Genomic DNA, 20,440 nt, shown 5'->3' on the forward strand with positions numbered 1-20,440 from the left:
CTCAAAAAAAAAAAAAAAAAGTGCCAAGTCCTCTTTGCCACCTATTGTAAAAAAAAAAGTCCTCTGAGTTTCACCTGGATCATACGTTCGTTTCACCTGGAATTTGCTTACCTACTCTTTGATGATGCGACGCAAGCTTGTTTTCTTTTCTTATCAGGTTCCTTTCCAGACTTATGTTACATCCAATCCAAGGATCATGTGTAGTACTGACTGTAGGAAATTAATCGAGGCCACATGTCCAGAAAAACTACGATCAACAAGAACTACTTGTATAAAAGCCAATACTGATCACGGTCATGAATTCATAGTAAACATTATAAAGAAATCGTGACCGACACACAGCAGGGTTCAGATCAAGGGCTCCACTGCAACCACTGCGATATTATTTTATTATTCTTTAATAATAAGGAAGTGCATCATGTTTCTATTGCGAAACTAGTTCGGGCAGTCCGGCATCACAGGCTCGGCAGGATCGCTGACCCGATAGAGTAGCCACGCAACCCTGATGGTGGAGCCTTGCTAGCTTCAGTTTTGACGGTGGCGCTGCTTTCAGGCTTTCCCTGCAGACCCGAAGAGGCGTATTTTCTCTGCTACGACAGCTTTCATTGCCTCCTTAGCAGACGCCATGACCTGAACCAGGTCCTTTTCTGGCTTCTTGAGGGACTCCAGGTAACTGTTGCGGACCTCTGTGTTCACGTTGAATTTCCTCACACCCAAACCTATGCACTCCTGCTCCAGAAGTTCAGAAATTGAAATTTTAGAAAGCAGAAGGAGTTCGAGATTATTGTCACTTGCAAAATAGGATTTCGACCATGACAGTAGTAGATGATAACGCAATCGAGCTCATCAGTTGATGGGCTTAGTATGGAACTGTGAAGGCCAGAGGATGAGCCCCAAAATTGTTTTGGAAACTAACCATATATTTCTTTAGGGGAGGGAAAAACTAACTATAAATTTAGTTATATGCCTGACTTATTTTACGAGGGAAAATAAAACTGGTATTTGGGTGGGTGGCTGGGTGGTATATTTTTTCTATGGTAAATAACCAAACACGTTTTGAACTCACAAACTCTAGCATTAAGTATCTTTTAACCTTATGGTTGAAAGTTTTATGGTTAAAACCAAGTCCACAACCATGAATTGCCTTATGGTTGGAAATGATAAGCCTCACCATTCCCCAAATGATAAGCCTCACTATTACAAGCTACAACTTCACTGATCTTAATAAGGAAGGGAACAGTATATCAAACCTTTACAAGTTCATGTGGGAGGCCAGATGCTCCATGGAGAACCAAACTAACTCCTTTCTTCATGGTTAACTCACGAAGATCCTGTCATCGTTTCAAACACACTGAGTTAGGAAGTCACATACAACTGCACAAATTTGCTTGATCTTCACATAATACTTCACAAGATGTTGGGAAAAAGTTCCACTTGACACCCCTGAACTGTTACAGAAGTTAAGTTCCAACCTTTGACTATGAAACCCACTGTTTTTAAACTTGACCAGAAAACACAGACAACACATGGCAGGCAGGTGCCGTCACTTATACATTATCCACCTTTCCATGCCAGGAGATTAAGTAGAAATATCAGGAAAATCATAATTTTTAAAAACAATTTAAAGGTTCTCACAAAAAAAAGGGAAAAACAGAAAGTCGGGTAGAAGGTCTGGTAAAACAAATAACACGTGGGGATTTAGCCAATATACGAATTTCCTTGTTTTGATTTTCTAGCTAGTTTAATTCTTTTCAATAAAATTATGAATTGTACTTTCATTTTTCTTGATTTTTTTACTAAAGCTGCTTACATAGCAAACTGATGGCATAATAATGTGCTGTCACATGTCAGGTCAGCTCAAAACCACATGGGTTTGAGCTGAAAAACTGCTGGTTTCAGAGTTCAAGGTTGAAAATTGGACATTTTTCCAAGATGTTAGTACAATTGCAAGATAGCATTACTATATAGACAACAATTCGCTAAAAAAAATCGCGAAAACGCAAAAGCCTTGCATTTCGATGAATTGAACAACAATTCGCTAATGGAATGTGGCATGCTATGATGCTTTCTTAGAAAAATCTTATGTTCTGTCACTAAGATCACATAAAGATTTTCATAATTTGATTGCATTTGCCTGACCTTTAGCAAGTCAAGTCTGAGGTTTGGTCCACTGGGAGGATATTTTCCATGAACATTTCCAATGCATACTGCTAATGCATCAATACCAGTTTCATCAATGAATTGCTCAGCCTGAAAAAAAATGTGCCATATAAGTTCACAATTGATACAAGAATAGAAGGCCATGGAGCTGAAATTTGTTGGGGAAAGAGAAAATGACCTGAGCAATATCAGTAAATCTTGCTTCATATTCTTCCACTGTCAGGCCGTCTTCAGTTCCTGATAGTCTCCCAAGTTCAGCTTCCACAAGTATGCCTTTTGCATGAGCCAATGAAGATATGTTCTTTGTGTATAGGATGTTCTCCCCCAAAGATAGGTGGGAACCATCCACCATGATTGAGTCAAATCCCTGGAAAATTAAGGGTCATAGCAAAAAGTCAGGACAAAAGTCAAGAATGAGATCTAGTAAATTATCAGTCTCATTCATGATTTCAGTACAGTACAGCTTGAGAAAATAACGCATATTTTTCTCATACCATCTCAAGAGCTTCAAGCAAATCTTGCTTGGAAGTCCCGTGATCATAGTGAACGGTGATAGGTACCTGAGTTAGAGGATCACAGAATGATCACCTTTATAGAACATAAATCAAGGGTGGCTGAATTGTAATATTTGAGAACCCAAGTTACATAAACATCTGTCAATTTTTTATTCACATCGTTGGATGTCCGCGTATACTCTTCAAGCATACTATATTTTCTAGTTTCTCTTACACTGGCTTGTTCTGCTGCAGCAATGCAGCATGCTACCAATGGAACTCCACCTTGCTTCAGGGCACTGGGATGAACCTAAATGAACACAATAAACATGGTTAGAAATTAAGATAATACATACCAACTACAAAAAAAATAGATATTAAGATGTCTGCAATAAAATTAGCCTGAGAAAATTGCATCTGTGGTGCTCGCTCAACTTTAAGCTTTTCTTACTATCCTTCGTCACCTGGAAAATCTGAAGCCACAATCCCAATACTCGTCACCATTTCTAACCGGACTCTCTTTCAGGATTTGCACAGAGTAAGAATGCAAGATGACATGGCAACTTTACTGACGTGTGTTAATACTTTGGCCTGGTGGTCACAGAAGGTACGGATAGATAGCTCATGTGGTCCAACTTGTTACACACATATTACTCTCTCTCCCACAGGAGCTGCAATCTTACAACGGCGCCATCACCCTGCCCACCATGTATTCGGCGAAATGCTGTTAATCAAGGCATCACTCGAGGTCACAGCACTCCGCAAGCACCAAAGCTGCTCTCTGGGGACATGGAAGCTGCATGGAGGCGGGGCACTCCAGAGCCCTCGGTGACAGAGGAACTACAGCGTGACTGGACTGAAAGTGTGAGATGAAGCAGAACAGAACGTGACAGCGCGATGAACGCAACAAACCCATGGTTGGAGTAATTGTCGCGAATGACTTTGAGTCTTCCATGGTGAGTGGGTGAGCATCGCGCACCAGTAGAGAGAGAGAAGGGAAGGAAAGGTGGGGAAGATGGGCCGGTGGACAGCGGAAACAGGGAATTACTCCACTGACATGTGGAACCAAGACGCCAACTTTACTTTCTCTCTGTCAATTAAACTGCTTTCCATGTCATCGCCCTCATCTACTTCCATTATCTAACAGACGCATGGACTCAAGCAATGCAGTTCCGTCCACACAAAAAGAACTGGTACAAATCCATGTCAGCTGTGCTGTATTGCGTCTATTCCATTAGAGCTAGTTGTTGCAAGCTTTTACTACTCAACTCCTATCATGGATACTCCACTACTCCGGTATGGTATAAAGGGTCACTGAACATGATAAACTATGTAATTCATACCAGAAATTTCCCAAGAAAACATTCTATTATTACTATTAAAGAATTCCTAACCTGAAGAATAGCAGGACTTTCTTCAGCCTCTGCAGCTGCAATGACAGCTTCAATTCCCTCAAGGTTATATACATTGAAAGCACCAACTGCGTATCCACTCTTCTCCGCGTTCTTCACAATAAGAACAATAATTAATGAAGTATTTGAAGCAAAAGATGATGTATATTCTTAACTAGAAGTTAACATGGTGGATAAATCTTACAAGGAGAAGTTCTTTTGTTGAACTTCTAGAAGGGCAAGCCCAATTCTGGACCACTTTTGCCAGAGCACTGTTATCGCCAACATTACCTGTCGTTAGGGGAGCGACAAGATAGTTCATTGAGTAAAAAGGTAATGTTATCTGTCTGTTGGTATGGAAATGAGATAAGAGTGTTTATGACCAGGGAAAACGATGTAAGGGACACCAGGATGTCTACTCTCAGGGCCAAGCTGCCACAACGGTACACCAGCTAAAGCTTGTCCCATTACTTTGGCACGGCGAGCTTCCAAAGCTTTCGTAGCAAGATCAGACGAAGTGATTCCTCCCTTTGTAAAGAAATCATATTATAAAGACTAACACCAGAAGTATATTTCATGCACAACTCGTGGAATCAGTCATTTTGTTTGAGATAGCTAGCACGGTTGAATATGTACACTGTTCTTTTTTTCTGAAGGAAACATGTAGCCATATTGGTGTTATACTATCTTAATATTTAATAAAGTATGAGGCGAAGTTCCAATAAAACATAACAAACATTTTGACTGGATAGTAACAGTTTCAGAAGTTGGCAAATTTTGCAGGATATAACAAGCTATATCTTATGCATACAGTTTGATACAGTGAAATAAGTAACAATACAATGTGCTCAGAAGGAAGAAAACAGTTGTTTATTTGTTACCTTTGCAAGGATGTAACGGGGTCGTGTATCAATTCTTCTCACAATCTCTACTAGTGCTGAGCTCACTTTGTAATTAATTTCTAAACTTTCTTCAGGAGCTGCAACATGGAAGGTACCCAAGAAATAAAATACTTGTTTGGCATCAAAACATAGCAAACAATAGTAACATGTCACTGAATGACAACGGTTGTGGTTGACCGGTAACGACAGAGTGCATCTGAATTGAATTCAGGGATTAAATTAAGCTCTGAGCATCTGATACAATGTACTCCCTCCGTCCCGAAAAGGAGTCTAGATACATCCGAATTTAGACAAATCTTCGACATGCTTTTCAGGACGGAGGGAGTAGATTTTCGGGGATATTTTTGTGCTTCCTCAGAATCTCCCAACTTTTGGTTGCAAAGTCATTACCAGCACAACTTTGTCATCAATTTGTCAGGTGAGATGTGGCTCGGGGAATTGATGGCATTAGGAAGCTAGAAATCAAAACTGACTCACTTTTTTATCACCGGATTGCTAATGGAACAAATAATACAAATGGCCATATGATAATTAGAGAGATACTAACTTTTTCCGGTAATGAGTTGGCGGCTGGTGACGACTAGAGTGTCTCTCCTGGACTGTATGTAAGCATTTCCTAATTCAACAACTCTGCTGATTTCTTGGTCTCTGTCCTCAGTTGATTTCAGTGAGACCATCTCAACAGACACCTGCAATGAGTAAATAAGAGAACATGATACTAACAACTCAAACTGATATCAGAGAAAACAATTTAACTTGCAATAGTACTGGAACTGTTTACGTTTTTATCCAAGTAGATGTATACACTGAGTGACGGATCATGTTTAGGCATGACAGCCAAGATATAAATTACCTCTATCACTAGAAGGGATTGCGTGCATTGTGAGCGAAGCTCATCAACCTAACAAATTTGAAAGAACATGCAAATGAGATAAATATGGGGAAAAGCATCTTAAAGCGTTGCAGGGCTAACCTGCTTCGTAGTTTTTGGCACATAAGAACCAACAACTATGAGACCTCCAGCTAAAGTTCTTTTTAACCCAAGGTCATTTGGGCGAATCGGTGGCTTTGGCTCAATCCCAATTCTAGCACTCACAAAACTTGCAGCTGTGCGGCATAGAAATCGCTTTCCTTGCAATTCAGCCTGATGGGTTAATATACAAAGAGAAGAACAATATATCAAAACAAAGCATCCATCTTACGAATAAGACATATTATCACACTATCAACAAATGCTTCTTGTAGAAATGGAGCGTTATATCATGCCTGGATCATTCCAGCAGCAAAGACATTCATGTCCCTCTCACTAGCAGCATTGACAATACACACAGAGCCCTAAAAAAGAGTCAAACTGCCTGTCAGGAAATATTCGAGGTAAATCAAGAGGAGAAGAAATCAGAACAAAAAGGAAAATGGGTTTCTGATAATTGATAGGCGAGTTTGATGGTCAGTACAGTTCTCTAGTCCCTAAAATGTCTGTAATATTTTATAATCCATTTCATTTTAGCATGTATTCTGCCATGACTGCAAACAGAAATGAGAGTGTGAAAGATCTATAAAATGAGTGTGCAATAACTATATTATCCACAAAAAAGTACAAAACGACTTGAAAATAAATGTTCATATGGTACATGTTTATTATTAAATACCTTCTCCAACCTACAGAGATGCTGGCAGACTGCATTTGGTCCTTCTTTACGCAGAAGACTTATGGAAATTGTCGAAACTTGGTTTGCTGAAATCCTTCCTCTAGTTTTTTCTTCAACCCACTATATATCAAGTAATATAAAATTGCTAAGATCGTTGCTTTTCACTTCACCAAACAAACAGTTCCACAACAATACCTGTTTGAGATCGGAAGATGTATAGCCAAAAGATGCATCCTTGGCGAACTCAGTCTCTCCAGCAGGAATCAATCTGTAAGATATTGTTGGACAATAATAATGTTATGTGTTAATTTGTATTTAAATGCATTGCATAATAATACTGCATAGATTACCTGTCAGATTCTGCAACATAATGAATGTCATCAATAGTGTACCGCCCACCTTGAAGAAAGAAGGGACAGATTATCCAAGCATCCATGTCACCTAATACTGAAACAACTGCATCAGCTTCCTGGAAAGTAGAACGATGTGATGTATGGTCAGGGAAATGAAATAGAAAAACAAGAGAGAAAGAGAACTTCAGATAATAACCTCTGGGAAATGGCCACGTAGAGTGGAATCGCCTCTCAAGACCACTGTATAGCTAATACCAGGGACAGTCTTTGCTGCAGCTTCAAGATTTTTGCAAATATCTTTTACTAGTAGTGCGGCCTATATAAGTGAAAAGGTTTGAACATATATTTAAAGACACCAAAGATAAAACAAATTTTGCGAGAATATAAAAAATAAACTTTGTAAGATTACACTTTCCTACCTTATCAGCAATCATTGACCGAGAGTTTGTCAAAATAAAAAAGCAAGTTGGCAGTTTCAGAAACTGCTCTGTGAGGGCTTCAACAGGCCTGCAGTTTAGAGTTACGAGTGAGGCTTATGAATTTATGTAAGGAACATGGGCAAACGAAAAACAATAGATAATCGGAAGGATATTTAAGCTAAGATAACAAAATATGCTTTGGTTTACCATTCAGTCAAGACCTCTATATCATGAACTGTTTGAGTTCCAGTTGGATCATCATCTAAAACTACAAGAACTTTTTTGCTATCATGAGATGCAGAGGAAACAAGATCATCCATTGGAACTTCAGGCCACTCAGCAGGAAGAGAACGCAGGACATCGTCTTTATCAAGCATGGGTGGCCTTGCTTCTACTTTTACTCCAGTCAATGTCTCATAGACCTGTGCTAATGCAACCGCCATGCAAGTTAAGGAAAGAAAATTTAAATTAGGCTTATCAATTAATCTTACTTTCTCTCAAGTTTTGTTTACTGAGAGGTGCTAGCTGCTGAAACATAGGGTAACTTCGCACCTTGACAACAGCAGCATCATCACACCGACCCCACCCAGAAGAAGAACCTGTTGGAAATACATCAAACAGATAAAACAATAGCCATCTTTTTAAAGACTATTATAAAAAATACCTGTAGTACAGTGGTATTATTATAGAATAAAGGGGTGAAATGGCATCAAATGGATCGTTCTCATTGTACAATGAGAAATATGCATTGTTGAACATTTGGAACAAAATTCAATTAAGAAAACATTTGGAACAAAAGCATAGAATGAGAAATGATCTTTGCTTTTATGCCAGACAATTACCTGAAACAAACAGTTGATGAGCAACACTAGAGACATGCAATGGGATCCCCAAGCTGGAGCTTTCACGAGATACTATACCCTGAAATAGGCAAGACACACATTATGATATTTTATCAGTAGTTCATATAGTGCATAAGTCATAGATCGGTTATCCATACAAGATCCTTGACGAATATGTCCACTGCAGAATAAGGTGTGTAATCATTATCAATCATGTGCGGCACACGATTTCCAAACATCCTGCAATACATTAAGTGTATCGATTATCAGATAGGCACCTTCACTCATTCTAAAACATATCACTGGATATCTGAAAGACTGGTCAGTTGACCTACAGGGAGCTGATAGCTTAGTTAGAAAAAACTACTAGAACCAATTGTTTCGTTTCTTCTTCTAGAACACTTTGTTACTCGGGCAACATACATACATAAGTATAAACACTGAAGAGTCAAGAAGCAAAAGGGATTACAGTGAGGCAGTTAAACAATGGAAACATACCACGAGTAACCTCTTGCATGTTGAATAATTTCGAAAACTCTTCTTGTTCGCAAATTTAGTCGAGCACCAAATGCCATTGCTTCAGCTGCTGAGGCTATATGGACCCCAGCAAGAAGTTGGTTGACCATTTTAACAGAACTGGGAACAATAGCAGAAGAGATATGTTGATTTATGCACACAGAAAAGTATTCAGACATCTTTAATTGTATATATATATATAAACAACCGCCAGCACTAACAAAAAATAGTAAATATATATAAGCAAGGCACATTGTTAGGAAATATGTGTATCACCTCGAAGCTCCACATCCTCCTTTGATGACATATAGCTTCTCGCTTAGTGCTGTCATGCAAAAAAAAAAAAAAAATCAGAATCATGGACCAGTGTCCATATGTTCTAAACAACATATGATGGTCTTCAGAGAACCTATTTTACCTGACAAAACTCTACCAGCAGAATACAGAGCTTCATCTGTTCCCGAAGCCATTACCTTCAAAAGAAGTTCAAATCTATCTATCAATTAAGGTTACATCTTCACTTTATAATTAAACTGATGTGTTGCTAATCATACAGTTAGGGTCCCATCTGCTGCCCTCTTGACACCACCAGATACTGGAGCATCAACCAACTTTATCTCTCGACTTTCGGCTGTACAGAAGTAGTTCATGATTCCAAATAAAATCATAAGAGAAAGCAGTAAACAACATTGCCGACATATCTAAAATGGAAGCAGTTCTACACTTCTGGTACTACAAGCTTGCAAGGTTTTGGGGTGCTACCGTACCATCAATGCATAGAAAACGATATTAAATTTACAAAAAAAAAAAATGAATTTCTCTAGACACAATTGACATGACATAAATCTAGCAAGACACAAAATGCAACCTACACATGGAGATAACAAAATTTCAAATAATGTTTGTTAATAGCCAAAAATAAAATGGAAAAGAAAAAAATGGAGCAGCTATAGCAGTAGATTTTATTTCTTGATGTACAAGTCAAATTTAGAATTTAGAATTTTGCGTCATAATAGATCTATATTGTATCATAGCTGTCAATTTTTCGGAAATTTTCACTTTTGGAGTTGCTCTTCATAGCACTTTATGGTCTGTTTGGGTGGGAGCCCCAGGTTACCAAGCCAAATAATTGGTTTTGAACAAGTGCTTGGGCATTGTTTGGATTGGAGCCTATTATTTGGCATGCCCATGCCAGCTTCAGATCTCCAGTAAAAAAATTACACCAAAAAGTTGGCCAGATGTGGCTGGCGGAAATCTATGCCAGTATTTTGGCTCGCCCGTGAGTTGGCAGGGCCAACCTAGGCAAAAACCAAACATGCCCTTACTTCATAACAATGGACTCCAAACGCTAAATACATACAGGCTGTCACTGCACAGTAATTGTCACTTCTGCAAATGATTACTAAGTGAATCTGTTGTTTTCAGTTGAACAATGTAAAACGCTACTTGTGACACACTGACAAGATAGGAACAGATTTAGATTTCTATGAGTTGGCTTTAATATTTACACCGAATGGAATTTCCGATAACGGGAGTGATGTTTTGGCTCTTGGGTGCATATGCTCCCTTTATTTTGAAATGCATCTTTGATACATTTTGAAATGTCAAAAAATTCCAAACGAAAAATTAACGTGTACATCTTCACATGCTACGTGCGCATAAAATCTTTCCATGAAAAATCGACTTGTCGTTTGGGCTGTGTAAAATACACAAATTTTGGTGATAAAAATAAGGCTTTTTGTGAGATATGTTTTTTTTTCTTTTTTTACATGGACCACAAAAAATATCGGTTTTCTGTGAAACCGTACGAACGCACATAGATTGTCGAGATATACAAGCAAAAAAATTTGTTAAATTGTTTTGACAATTAAAAATATGTTTTTGGGGTGGTGGGAGCATATGCACCCGGGAGCCGAATGGAATTTCCGATAACCAAAGTGTTTGATGATCTTGTTCCTTATTCAATGCCGTGACAGAGAGATAGAAAAGAGCTGCTACCTTCCAATCTTTTCTTGAGTTGAGTCACAAATCCAGGAGAAACTGTAGAAGACAGAATAACGGATGTTCCCGCTGACAATGCTGAAAGACAAGGATATCAACAACCGTGTAACTAGAGCTCAACTAAAAGTAAACTACCTGAGAGATGCAAATAGTCAGGAAAACTAGAACGAAAAGGATTAATAGTAAACTTTACCTGGCACAGCACCAGCATTTCCATACAGAACACTTTCAGCTTGAACTTCATTTGCAACCATGATAATAAGTATTTCCACATCTGAAACAAATTTCTCGTTAATAATACAGACATGGCATCATCATTGATACATAGTACATGGTATTTCTGTTCGGGTGGTGTCGCTTTTAGTTAAGTAGTGACAAGATGGGCTCTAAAATGAGGGGGAAAACCAGATTTGAGAGAAAAAAAAGTACACGAGAATTATGAGGTCTGAGCTGACCTCATGAAGTCAAATAATTATAAAACACTGGCGTACTTTTATAGTTTGACTCTAAAATGAAGGAGAAAAAAAGTACACGAGAATTATGAGGTCTGAGCTGACCTCATGAAATGAAATCAGATAATTATAAACACTGGCGTACTTTTATTGGTGATACTATATTTCATACAACAAGATTTCAATGTACCTTTTGATACTTGCTCAGGAGAATCTTTAGTCAATCCACCTAAATCAGCAAATCTGGCCATTGTTGGCTTGTACACCTAAATGAGAAAATGAGATAAAATTATTGTTTTGTGGCATCAGAAGAACATCTTTTATATAGCATCATGTACAGACAACGATATGTAAGTAAGGGTGAGAGGGGTATCCTATTTCCTCAACTCTAAGAGCACATACATTTGTATAAGCTCAATGTGCCCAATGAATTACCAAAAGGAGAAGAATTCAGGATATATTCTTGTGTTATTCAGATTACTGCTGTCCTTTCTCATGCCTTGAGATTAATCTAGGCTATTCACGGAATCGTCTGGCAAATCAAAGGCTTAAAACCACAGAGGTAAAATTTAACATCCATCATATTATTGTCTAGATTATTTGAAATGCAAACAATGTACAGAACTACTAGTATGACTAGAAATAACAAATCAAGTTGAGAACTTCTTTTATTCCTTGTACTTGAACTGCAGCAATTCAAATGAGAAACTATGAAGTAGAGGAGTAATAAGTGTGAGTTCCTACATCATAAGCAGTTACAGAGAACCCTGATTTTAGCAAATGAGATGCCATTCCAAAGCCCATAGCTCCAAGACCAATAAAGCCAACTCTCTTTACTTCTTTAGAGGCCATAACAAGCTGATCAGCTAATTTGCTCGCGTCATAGATTTGTTTATTGGCAGCATCTATGATGTTTACTCCAAATAATTGTTCCCAAACCTGTAAAACGGTTTTCCAAATTTTAAGATAGATCTGACAAACTGAAGCAGCTATGTGCAGCTTGAGAAAGCTGACAATAATTCCAAACCTTCAACGGTGAAGCAGATTCACCTCCAATTACTGCTGACGAACCTGAAGATAAGTACAAAACCATGCATAAATAAGAAGGCAAGCAACTTAAAGCTTTGGATGGTAGTTCAGGCTATGAGGAGAATTTCAACTGTATTGCTGTAAAGAAGGTTTGACAGCATACCATGTATTAATTGTTGATAGGCAACGGATAGAAGTGGCACAGGGAATGTTACTGCTTTAGCCATATCCATCACGTAGCTCTATATTGTTTAAGAGAGAAAACTTTCTTAGTGATTCGTATGCAGAAGCATTCAGACAATCAGCCATGCAATAGTAGAAGTCCTTCTACAGTTTGCAACATCAGATACTAACTAATCTTTTAATTCTCTATCCAAGATGGTGTTAATTTATGAGATCAAAGCATGGGAAGATACGAAATAAAAATGCAAATTTCATGAGCACCTCCTAGCCATGATAGGTGCTTGGAAATAGGAGAAACCAAGGAGGAGAATTAGGAAGATTAAGAAAGAGTCCAGAAGAGAATCAGGCCAGTTAGAGATATAGTAATAGTTAGACTTCATAGAATGTTCAGTGCATGGACACAGTAATAGTTGAGTTCATATAATGTTACGAGTCCACAGACATAGTAATAGTGATTTCATCCTGTTAGTGGCCATATCACGGAGCTCTGCTACCTCGGAAGGACTTGAGGGTCAAGGTCAGTCCCTCTAGCAAGAAATACACTCTTCTCTTCCAATTGCCAACCCCAGCCCCTACAATTTATCTATCACATCCCAGCTACCCTACTTCTACAGCCGGGCATGGGCTCCTATAGGCAGAAGGTGACTTCGGTCATTGTCCGTGCAACCTTCACAACAATAAGCGTGTACATCATATTTATATTCTTCTACGTAAAAGAAACTTACTGCATGTTTCTTTACTGACTTCAGAGAATCAGTAAGCACAGGATCTTCACTCAGAAGTTTTGGAACCACCTCCACAAATATCCTGTCAATAAATAGGGCGTTCATAAGTTGAAATACATACCTCCAAGTATTACAGGTTTAGAAAAACACAAAAACACAATGATCCTTGTAACCTTGAGCTTCCTGCAGCATTTGATATTATGTCATAGATAATTGATGGATGGATCCCAGCTCGAACACCAAGAAACATTGCTTCAATAGAAGCAACAAAATGAATGCTTTCCAGCAAATCATTAACCAGCCTCATTTTGCTGTAAAATAAATTGTATCCGGTTCAAATAGTGACAATAATAGTTTCAGTAGTATTGGAAGGGATAAAAATTGATACATCTATTATCTGGTATTTGATATTTTCAGAAAAAAGAAAGCAACCTGCTGCTGCCCAATTCACCTTCGACAAAGTAAATGGTTTTTTCAAGACCTGCAAATATCAGATAGCTTAGAAAATCAGCATCATTACAGCATCCTAGATAAGGACCAAGAATAAAACATTAGTAAAAAGTGAACAAATTTGGAAGTACCAGAGAAGAGTTGACCAGCTCTTTCTGCTACATCCTTTCTCCCAGATGCAACGACCTGACATTGAAAAGCTAATAAATAGTGATATAACAGGATAATGGAAGCATACATGCACACAGTCCAGATTCTCAGCTGGTGTGTTACTTACAACAGTATTATGATTCAGTTCGTCAGATAAACCACTAAAAAGGTAACCGTCAAGAAGAAGGGTATCTTTCTTCTCATCTGCAGAATGTAATTTGGATTAAGTAATAGAGTCATTCATCACCAACATTCGTGCACTCTGTTTGTTCGAATGGGATTACAGGAGGATCATAGAAACTGCACGAGCATTTCCTAGTGTAGGCTTTTGGGGAAATTGTGGATGGGTTGGTCACTTGGACCTCCACACCCTCTCATATATATAGCTCAACTTAGGCTTACATGTTAACTCATACACTAGAATAGTCTAGACACTACTACTATACTAACACTCCCTAGAATACTCTAGACTTTGCTAATAAACTAACTTAGATTCTAGCACACTACTCGGAATATTCTAGACTTTCCTAGGAGACTACTACTAATCTCCAATTCCCCTAGAGCATTCTAGACTCTACTAGAGTACTATTATACTAATCTTAGATTCCAACACTCCCCTCAAGATGGGCGATGGATATCTATCATTCCCATCTTGTTACATGCCAACAAACATTCCTTACTACCTAATCCTTTGGTTAGACAATCTGCTATTTGTTCTCTAGAGGTTACATGGCTTAACTTCAAGGTTCCTTCGTCAAGCCGTTCTTTAATGAAGAATCGATCTATTTCCACATGCTTTGTTCGGTCATGCTGAACGGGATTGTTAGCAATGTTTATTGCTAACTTGTTGTCGCACCAAAGATTCAATGGCCCTCTCCGCAGTAGCTTCAATTCTGATAGGAGCCCTTTCATCCATAACATCTCACACAAACACACCGCCATTGCTCTATACTCGCTTCGCAGTTGATCTTGAGACCACATGCTCGCTTCTTGCTCCTCCAAGATACCAAGTTTCCTCCTACAAAGACACAAAAGCCCGATGTTGACCTTCGTCATCAAGGCAACTTGCCCAATCAGCGTCACAATATCCCTCCACACTCAAGTGCCCATTGGCCTTGAACCATAGACCTTTTCCAGGACTTCCTTTCAGATAGCGTAAAATTCTATAAGCTGCCTCTAGATGTCCACTTCTTGGGTCATGCATGTAGCGGCTCACCACACTCACGGCATAAGATATATCAGGTCTCGTATGGCATAAATAGATAAGTCGACCAACAAGCCGTAGGTAGCGCTCTCTATTAACTGGATCTCCTGACTGAGCACATAGCTGGTGACTTTGCTCAATAGGAGTTGAAGCAGGCCGACACCCAAGCATACCAGTCTCATTGAGTAGATCCAACACATATTTCCGTTGAGAGATAACTATTCCTTTAGGAGATCTCGCAATCTCAATACCCAAGAAATACTTGAGTTGTCCTAGATCCTTAACCTCAAATTCTCTCGCTCAATCTCATCTTCGATCGGCTTATTTCATCATTATCGTCTCCGAAGTGATAACAATGTCATCCACATAAACCGCAAGGATGGTAATACGACGCTCCGAATGCCTATAGAACACGGTATGATCCCTATTACATTGCTTGTAACCCATATTGCGCATGGCTCTCCGGAACCTATCAAACCATGCCCTTGGTGACCGCTTGAGACCATACAAAGACTTCTTCAATCCGCACACCTTCCCCTGGGTGTTGGAGTTACTAAAGCCGAGTGGAATGTCCATATAAACTTCTTCCCGGAGATCTCCATGCAAGAAAGCATTCTTGACATCCGAGCTGATGCAAGGGCCAACCAAAGTTAGCGAGCACAAGAAATAAGAGTTCTTATAGTACTCATCTTTGCAACGAGCGCAAAGGTCTCGTCATAGTCAATCCCATATGTTTGACCGTAACCCCTTGCCACCAACCTTGCCTTGTATCGTTCTATTTTCCCTTCGGGGATTGCTTCACGGAATACACCCATTTGCAAGTAACTGGACGTTTTCCAGCTGGAAGAGTAACAAGATCCCATGTATTGTTCTTCTCAAGAGCTTTCATTTCCTCCAACATGGCCTCGTACCACTTTGGGTCTTGTTTTGCTTCTTTCCAATCTCTTGGGATCACCACAGATTGCAATGATGCGATGAAGGCCCTGTAGTTCGTAGATAGAGATGCATGTGATACATAATTAGTAATGTCATGCTCCTCCTGGTACCAATTTGGAGGTTTTCTAGCTGCAGCTCGGGTTCCTTTTCTTAAGGCAATGGGCAAGTCCATTGAATCCCTCGTAATAGATGGACCTGCGTCATCAGACAATTCATCAGTTTCAACACCTGTTGGAGCATGTTGCTCCCCCTGCACCTGTGTGTCACTTGTCGTGGGAACCTGTTGTTGCACATGTTGCTCCCCCTGCACCTGTGTGTCACTTGTCATGGGAACCTGTTGTTGCTGCTGCTCATGCTGCGATTTTCTCCGTGTATATACTTTCAAGTTCTCTTCCTCGTTTGGCTTTCTCCATCTCTCTTCACTTGTAGCTTGTCTCCTTGTAGACACCCTTAGATTTTCTTCCTCATTTGGTTTTGTCCATCTCTCTTCACTCGTAGGAGATGGAATTGAACCAACAACAACTCTGGATGGTTCATGTTCCTTTGTCCTCAAAAGTTCACTCTCCCCTCTCGACTAGCTTCGATTGTGCTAGGAGAGTCAAAGTCAAACAACGAGCTGAGGTCCGTCTTCTCTCCATAGAACGGCTCAGACTCTCTAAATGTCATATCCATGCTAACAAATGTTCTCCGCTCACTAGGGCTCCAACACTTGTAGCCCTTTTGTCCAGATGGGTATCCAATGAAGATGCACTTCACAACACGAGGATCCAATTTTCCCACCGAAGGTCTATGGTCTCTAACAAAGCAAGTACACCCAAACACCTTTGGCGGAACGATGAACTCATTTTGGGCATAGATCATTTCATATGGAGTCTTCATCCCAAGCACTCTTGAGGGCATCCGGTTGATGAGATAAGTAGCGATCATAACCGCTTCACTCCACAAGAATTTGGGCACATTCATGGTAAACATAAGTGATCGAGCCACCTCCAACGGATGCGATTCTTCCTTTCAGCTTACTCCATTCGTGGAGAAGTATCGGGACATGAAGTTTGATGAAGTATTCCTTTTTGGGAAAGAAAATTGCCAAATTCATTGTTCACATACTCCGTCCCATTATCTGTCCTGATAATTTGAATACTAGCGTTGAAGCGATTTTGGACATATGCATAGAAGTCCTTGAAGCGTGTAACCACCTCACTTTTATGTTTCAGAAGATATATCCAAGTCATTCGGGAGTAGCAATCAATGAAGGTGACAAAATACTTCATCCCGCTAACGAGACCACCGGGAAGTCCATACATCGAGTGAATCGAGTACAAAGGGCAACGTGCTCCGCAGTCCACGACTCACATATGATGTCCTGGTGTGTTTTCCAAACTCACATGCATCACACACAAGTTTTTCTTTGTCCACCTTCTTCATTTCTTCAGGGAATATCTTACTCATAGTATCAAAGGACATATGGCCCAATCGACAATGTTGGAGTATCAACCTTGCCTCATCTTCATTGGTAACAACTGTGAGAGCAGTGCACAACGCTTCATCGGTTTCCCTTCTATCCAAGTACCACAATCCCTTATGTCTCACACCTATCCCAAGCCTCCTTCCAGGTCTTCCTCTCTTCAATTATACAATTATATCGATCGGCAATTATTCGACAATCAATATCATCAACCAAAGAGCTCATAGACACCAAACTCACCGGAAACGATGGAGCATATAGTACCGAAGACAATGTAATTGACGGAGTGCATTTCACTGTGCCGACCCCTTTCACAGGTTGATAAGTTCCATCGGCTGTTTGGATTGTCTCTTTATGCATGGGTGGATGTGGAGTATATGATGCAAACTCACTCCACTTACCCGTGACATGTGCTGATGCTCCCGAATCCAGAATCCAATTTGAACAAGTTCCATTTAATGCAGGAGCCTGACTTGAGATTGCTTCTTCTGTTTGTGCAAGATTCACACAATTTCCTAGGACAGTTGTTTTTTCACTTTGTTTTGAAATTTCTGCACTCTCCCTTGATTGTCTCAACTTCTCAATCTCCTTGAGCAATTGAGTCATTTTCTCAAGTAGCTTCTCAATTGTTTGATTCTCCCCCATTGATCAATATTTCTGAAAATCACCAATAAACCAGCTTATGTGCTTCTTCTCTTCTCTGCTATATTTGACCTACTCTTGCAGATCTCTCGACCCCTTCTTCTGGCTGCACACGCAGCTTAGGTCTCTCCTCTGTCCTCTACTCGCACACGCAGAAATCAGCACCTTTGCTTCTCCCTCTTCACTGCAAGCCACAAGCAGCTGCACATCACCCAGCTGCTCCCTTCACCACCACACCGAACTTTGCAAGATTCACCACCACTCCGAACGCTGCAGACGGTTGGCTCCGCACCTCTGCCGCAGCTCACATCAACACTTCTACCTGGGCAGCACTCCACTCCTCTGCCCGTCTTTTGTATTTCCCCTGGATTTTGCGGAACTCCACCTCACTCCACCGAATCACCACAGGCAGCCCGTAGCACACACCATCACTGCCTCTAGCTCGATACCATGTAGGCTTTTGGGGAAATTGTGGATGGGTTGGTCACTTGGACCTCCACACCCTCTCATATATATAGCTCAACTTAGGCTTACATGTTAACTCATACACTAGAATAGTCTAGACACTACTACTATACTAACACTCCCTAGAATACTCTAGACTTTGCTAATAAACTAACTTAGATTCTAGCACACTACTGGAATATTCTAGACTTTCCTAGGAGACTACTACTAATCTCCAATTCCCCTAGAGCATTCTAGACTCTACTAGAGTACTATTACACTAATCTTAGATTCCAATACCTAGTAATTGTTAACAGATTAGGTCAAATCAAAACTCAACACAAGCTGAGCATGGATACTTAGTTGTTAAGTGTGCATCTTTCTCATTCTTAAAAGTGACACTAGAAATTAGCATTCTACCTGCAAGCCTCTGCTCCAACTTGTCAAGACGACTAGGCACCAACGTCGACCGAATCAACACAAGAGCCCCTGCGCACAATCCTGTGCAATGCTCAAGCAAACATCATATCGGATGTTAGCAATATAGTATAACTTGTACAGAAACAAGTGCGTGAGGTTGAAAGACTGGCAGGCAACAGCATAACACAGGAAGCACGTGCATACCTTTCACAATACCCTGAGCCCCAAAGAACAACTCATCTACCGCATCGGCGTCGCTGAGCACAATGACGAGCGCCGCATCTGCAGGCACGGAGAGTTTGTGATCGATCAGATAGACGCAACACACATACGACGCCACCAGGAAGAGCATGGTTTCTTAGGCATTCCAACAAACGCCTTGCACGCACGCACGCACGCACGAACTATGGCAGAAGAGCATGCGCGGCATGCTATCTCCGCCACGAGGACTGGACAGTGCTGGAGATGGTCATGTACGCTCACCTCGCGCGGCTTCAGCGGGGCTCCCGCATCGGACGGCGCCGCCCAGCTCCGCAAGCGCCGTTGCCGCCGCCGATCCATCCGCCTGCACGAACACGTTGGGTGAGGGGTGAGAAACGAAGCAACGTGGGGGGCGCGCGTGACGTAGGGAGCACGGAAGGAAGGGCGATCGAGCCGGGGCGACCTGGGGGTCGATGTAGAGGCGGACGATCGCGCCGGAGCGGAGGAAAGAGGCGGCGAGCGCTCGGCTCGGCTCGTCTGCGCCGACGAACGCGACGATCGCAGACGACGACGGCATCGGTGGCGTGATCTCGCCGACGGCGACGGCGACGACCAACCCGGGGCAGAGGAGGCGAGCAGAGTGGAAAGCCGAGTGAGGAAGGGAAGTGACGCACGAGTCGACGACTCCACTGTTGTACACTACTAGTGTAGTGGGCCCGGCCTTCCGTGGCACCAGCTAGGACATGTCGCATGTCTGGGTTCCGGATAAAAACGCCACGAGGGCTCTCTCCCTGCATGTGGGCCATGGGAGAAAAACTGTGCCATTTTCTTACTTGGGACATAGAGATTTTAGTGCACGTGACATGGGACATAGCGCGATACAAGGATCTTGCTTTGGCTTTCATTTAGATCAACTTGCTTGGGTTGCCGGTAGATCCACCTGGAATAACATTTTTTATATGTCGATGAGAAAAGGAATAGAGATTTGGTGTCCATGGGCACTACTGATCTCGTTTTTAAAAATCATAAATCATATTTTTTAAGTTTTAAAAAAAATTGGAACAAAATCTACATATAGACAATGATGTATTCCACAAACTGTAAAATATCAATTTTAAATACTTTTTAGTTTGAGCTATTTGAGTAGTCATTTTCAAATCTCCAAAATATATCAGATTTTTTTCATTTTTGTCTAGCATAAAATAAAAAAGAATTTCGGGTTGATAATTTGCATGATTGTGAGATTTGTCACTCAAAATCTCTAAACTTATTTTCAGATTTTTTTTGATAACTTGTAAAAATGCTTTTTTAGTTTTTTTAAATGGAAAGAGCACTGAATCTCGGGAGTCAAAACCACTTTCCATGACAAAAGAGAGTTGATTGTGCTAACTCTAGCATATGCTGGAAAAAAA

General features: G+C 40.5%; 1 protein-coding gene across 1 annotated transcript; it reads right to left on the reverse strand.

The window, feature by feature from the left end:
• Window positions 1-237: 237 nt before the first annotated feature.
• Window positions 238-19,611, reverse strand: LOC124685347. The gene is made up of 42 exons (XM_047219699.1): window positions 19,492-19,611; window positions 19,311-19,392; window positions 19,032-19,109; window positions 18,828-18,908; window positions 13,844-13,920; window positions 13,698-13,752; window positions 13,549-13,597; window positions 13,290-13,427; window positions 13,117-13,198; window positions 12,372-12,450; window positions 12,207-12,250; window positions 11,924-12,118; window positions 11,370-11,445; window positions 10,921-11,001; window positions 10,725-10,805; window positions 9,281-9,357; window positions 9,145-9,199; window positions 9,003-9,051; window positions 8,709-8,846; window positions 8,369-8,450; window positions 8,211-8,289; window positions 7,921-7,967; window positions 7,576-7,790; window positions 7,369-7,456; window positions 7,146-7,265; window positions 6,947-7,065; window positions 6,792-6,864; window positions 6,597-6,716; window positions 6,214-6,282; window positions 5,921-6,091; window positions 5,801-5,848; window positions 5,495-5,636; window positions 4,927-5,024; window positions 4,429-4,573; window positions 4,251-4,336; window positions 4,049-4,159; window positions 2,890-2,964; window positions 2,655-2,720; window positions 2,339-2,527; window positions 2,140-2,250; window positions 1,251-1,331; window positions 238-729 (listed from the first exon to the last, which is right to left on the reverse strand). Exons 1-42 carry the CDS (start codon window positions 19,603-19,605, stop codon window positions 550-552), a joined length of 4,146 nt encoding a protein of 1,381 aa, XP_047075655.1. The 5' UTR covers window positions 19,606-19,611; the 3' UTR covers window positions 238-549.
• Window positions 19,612-20,440: the final 829 nt, after the last annotated feature.

The sequence above is a fragment of the Lolium rigidum genome, chromosome 1 (genome assembly GCF_022539505.1).
Source record: "Lolium rigidum isolate FL_2022 chromosome 1, APGP_CSIRO_Lrig_0.1, whole genome shotgun sequence".
Lineage (NCBI taxonomy): Eukaryota > Viridiplantae > Streptophyta > Magnoliopsida > Poales > Poaceae > Lolium > Lolium rigidum.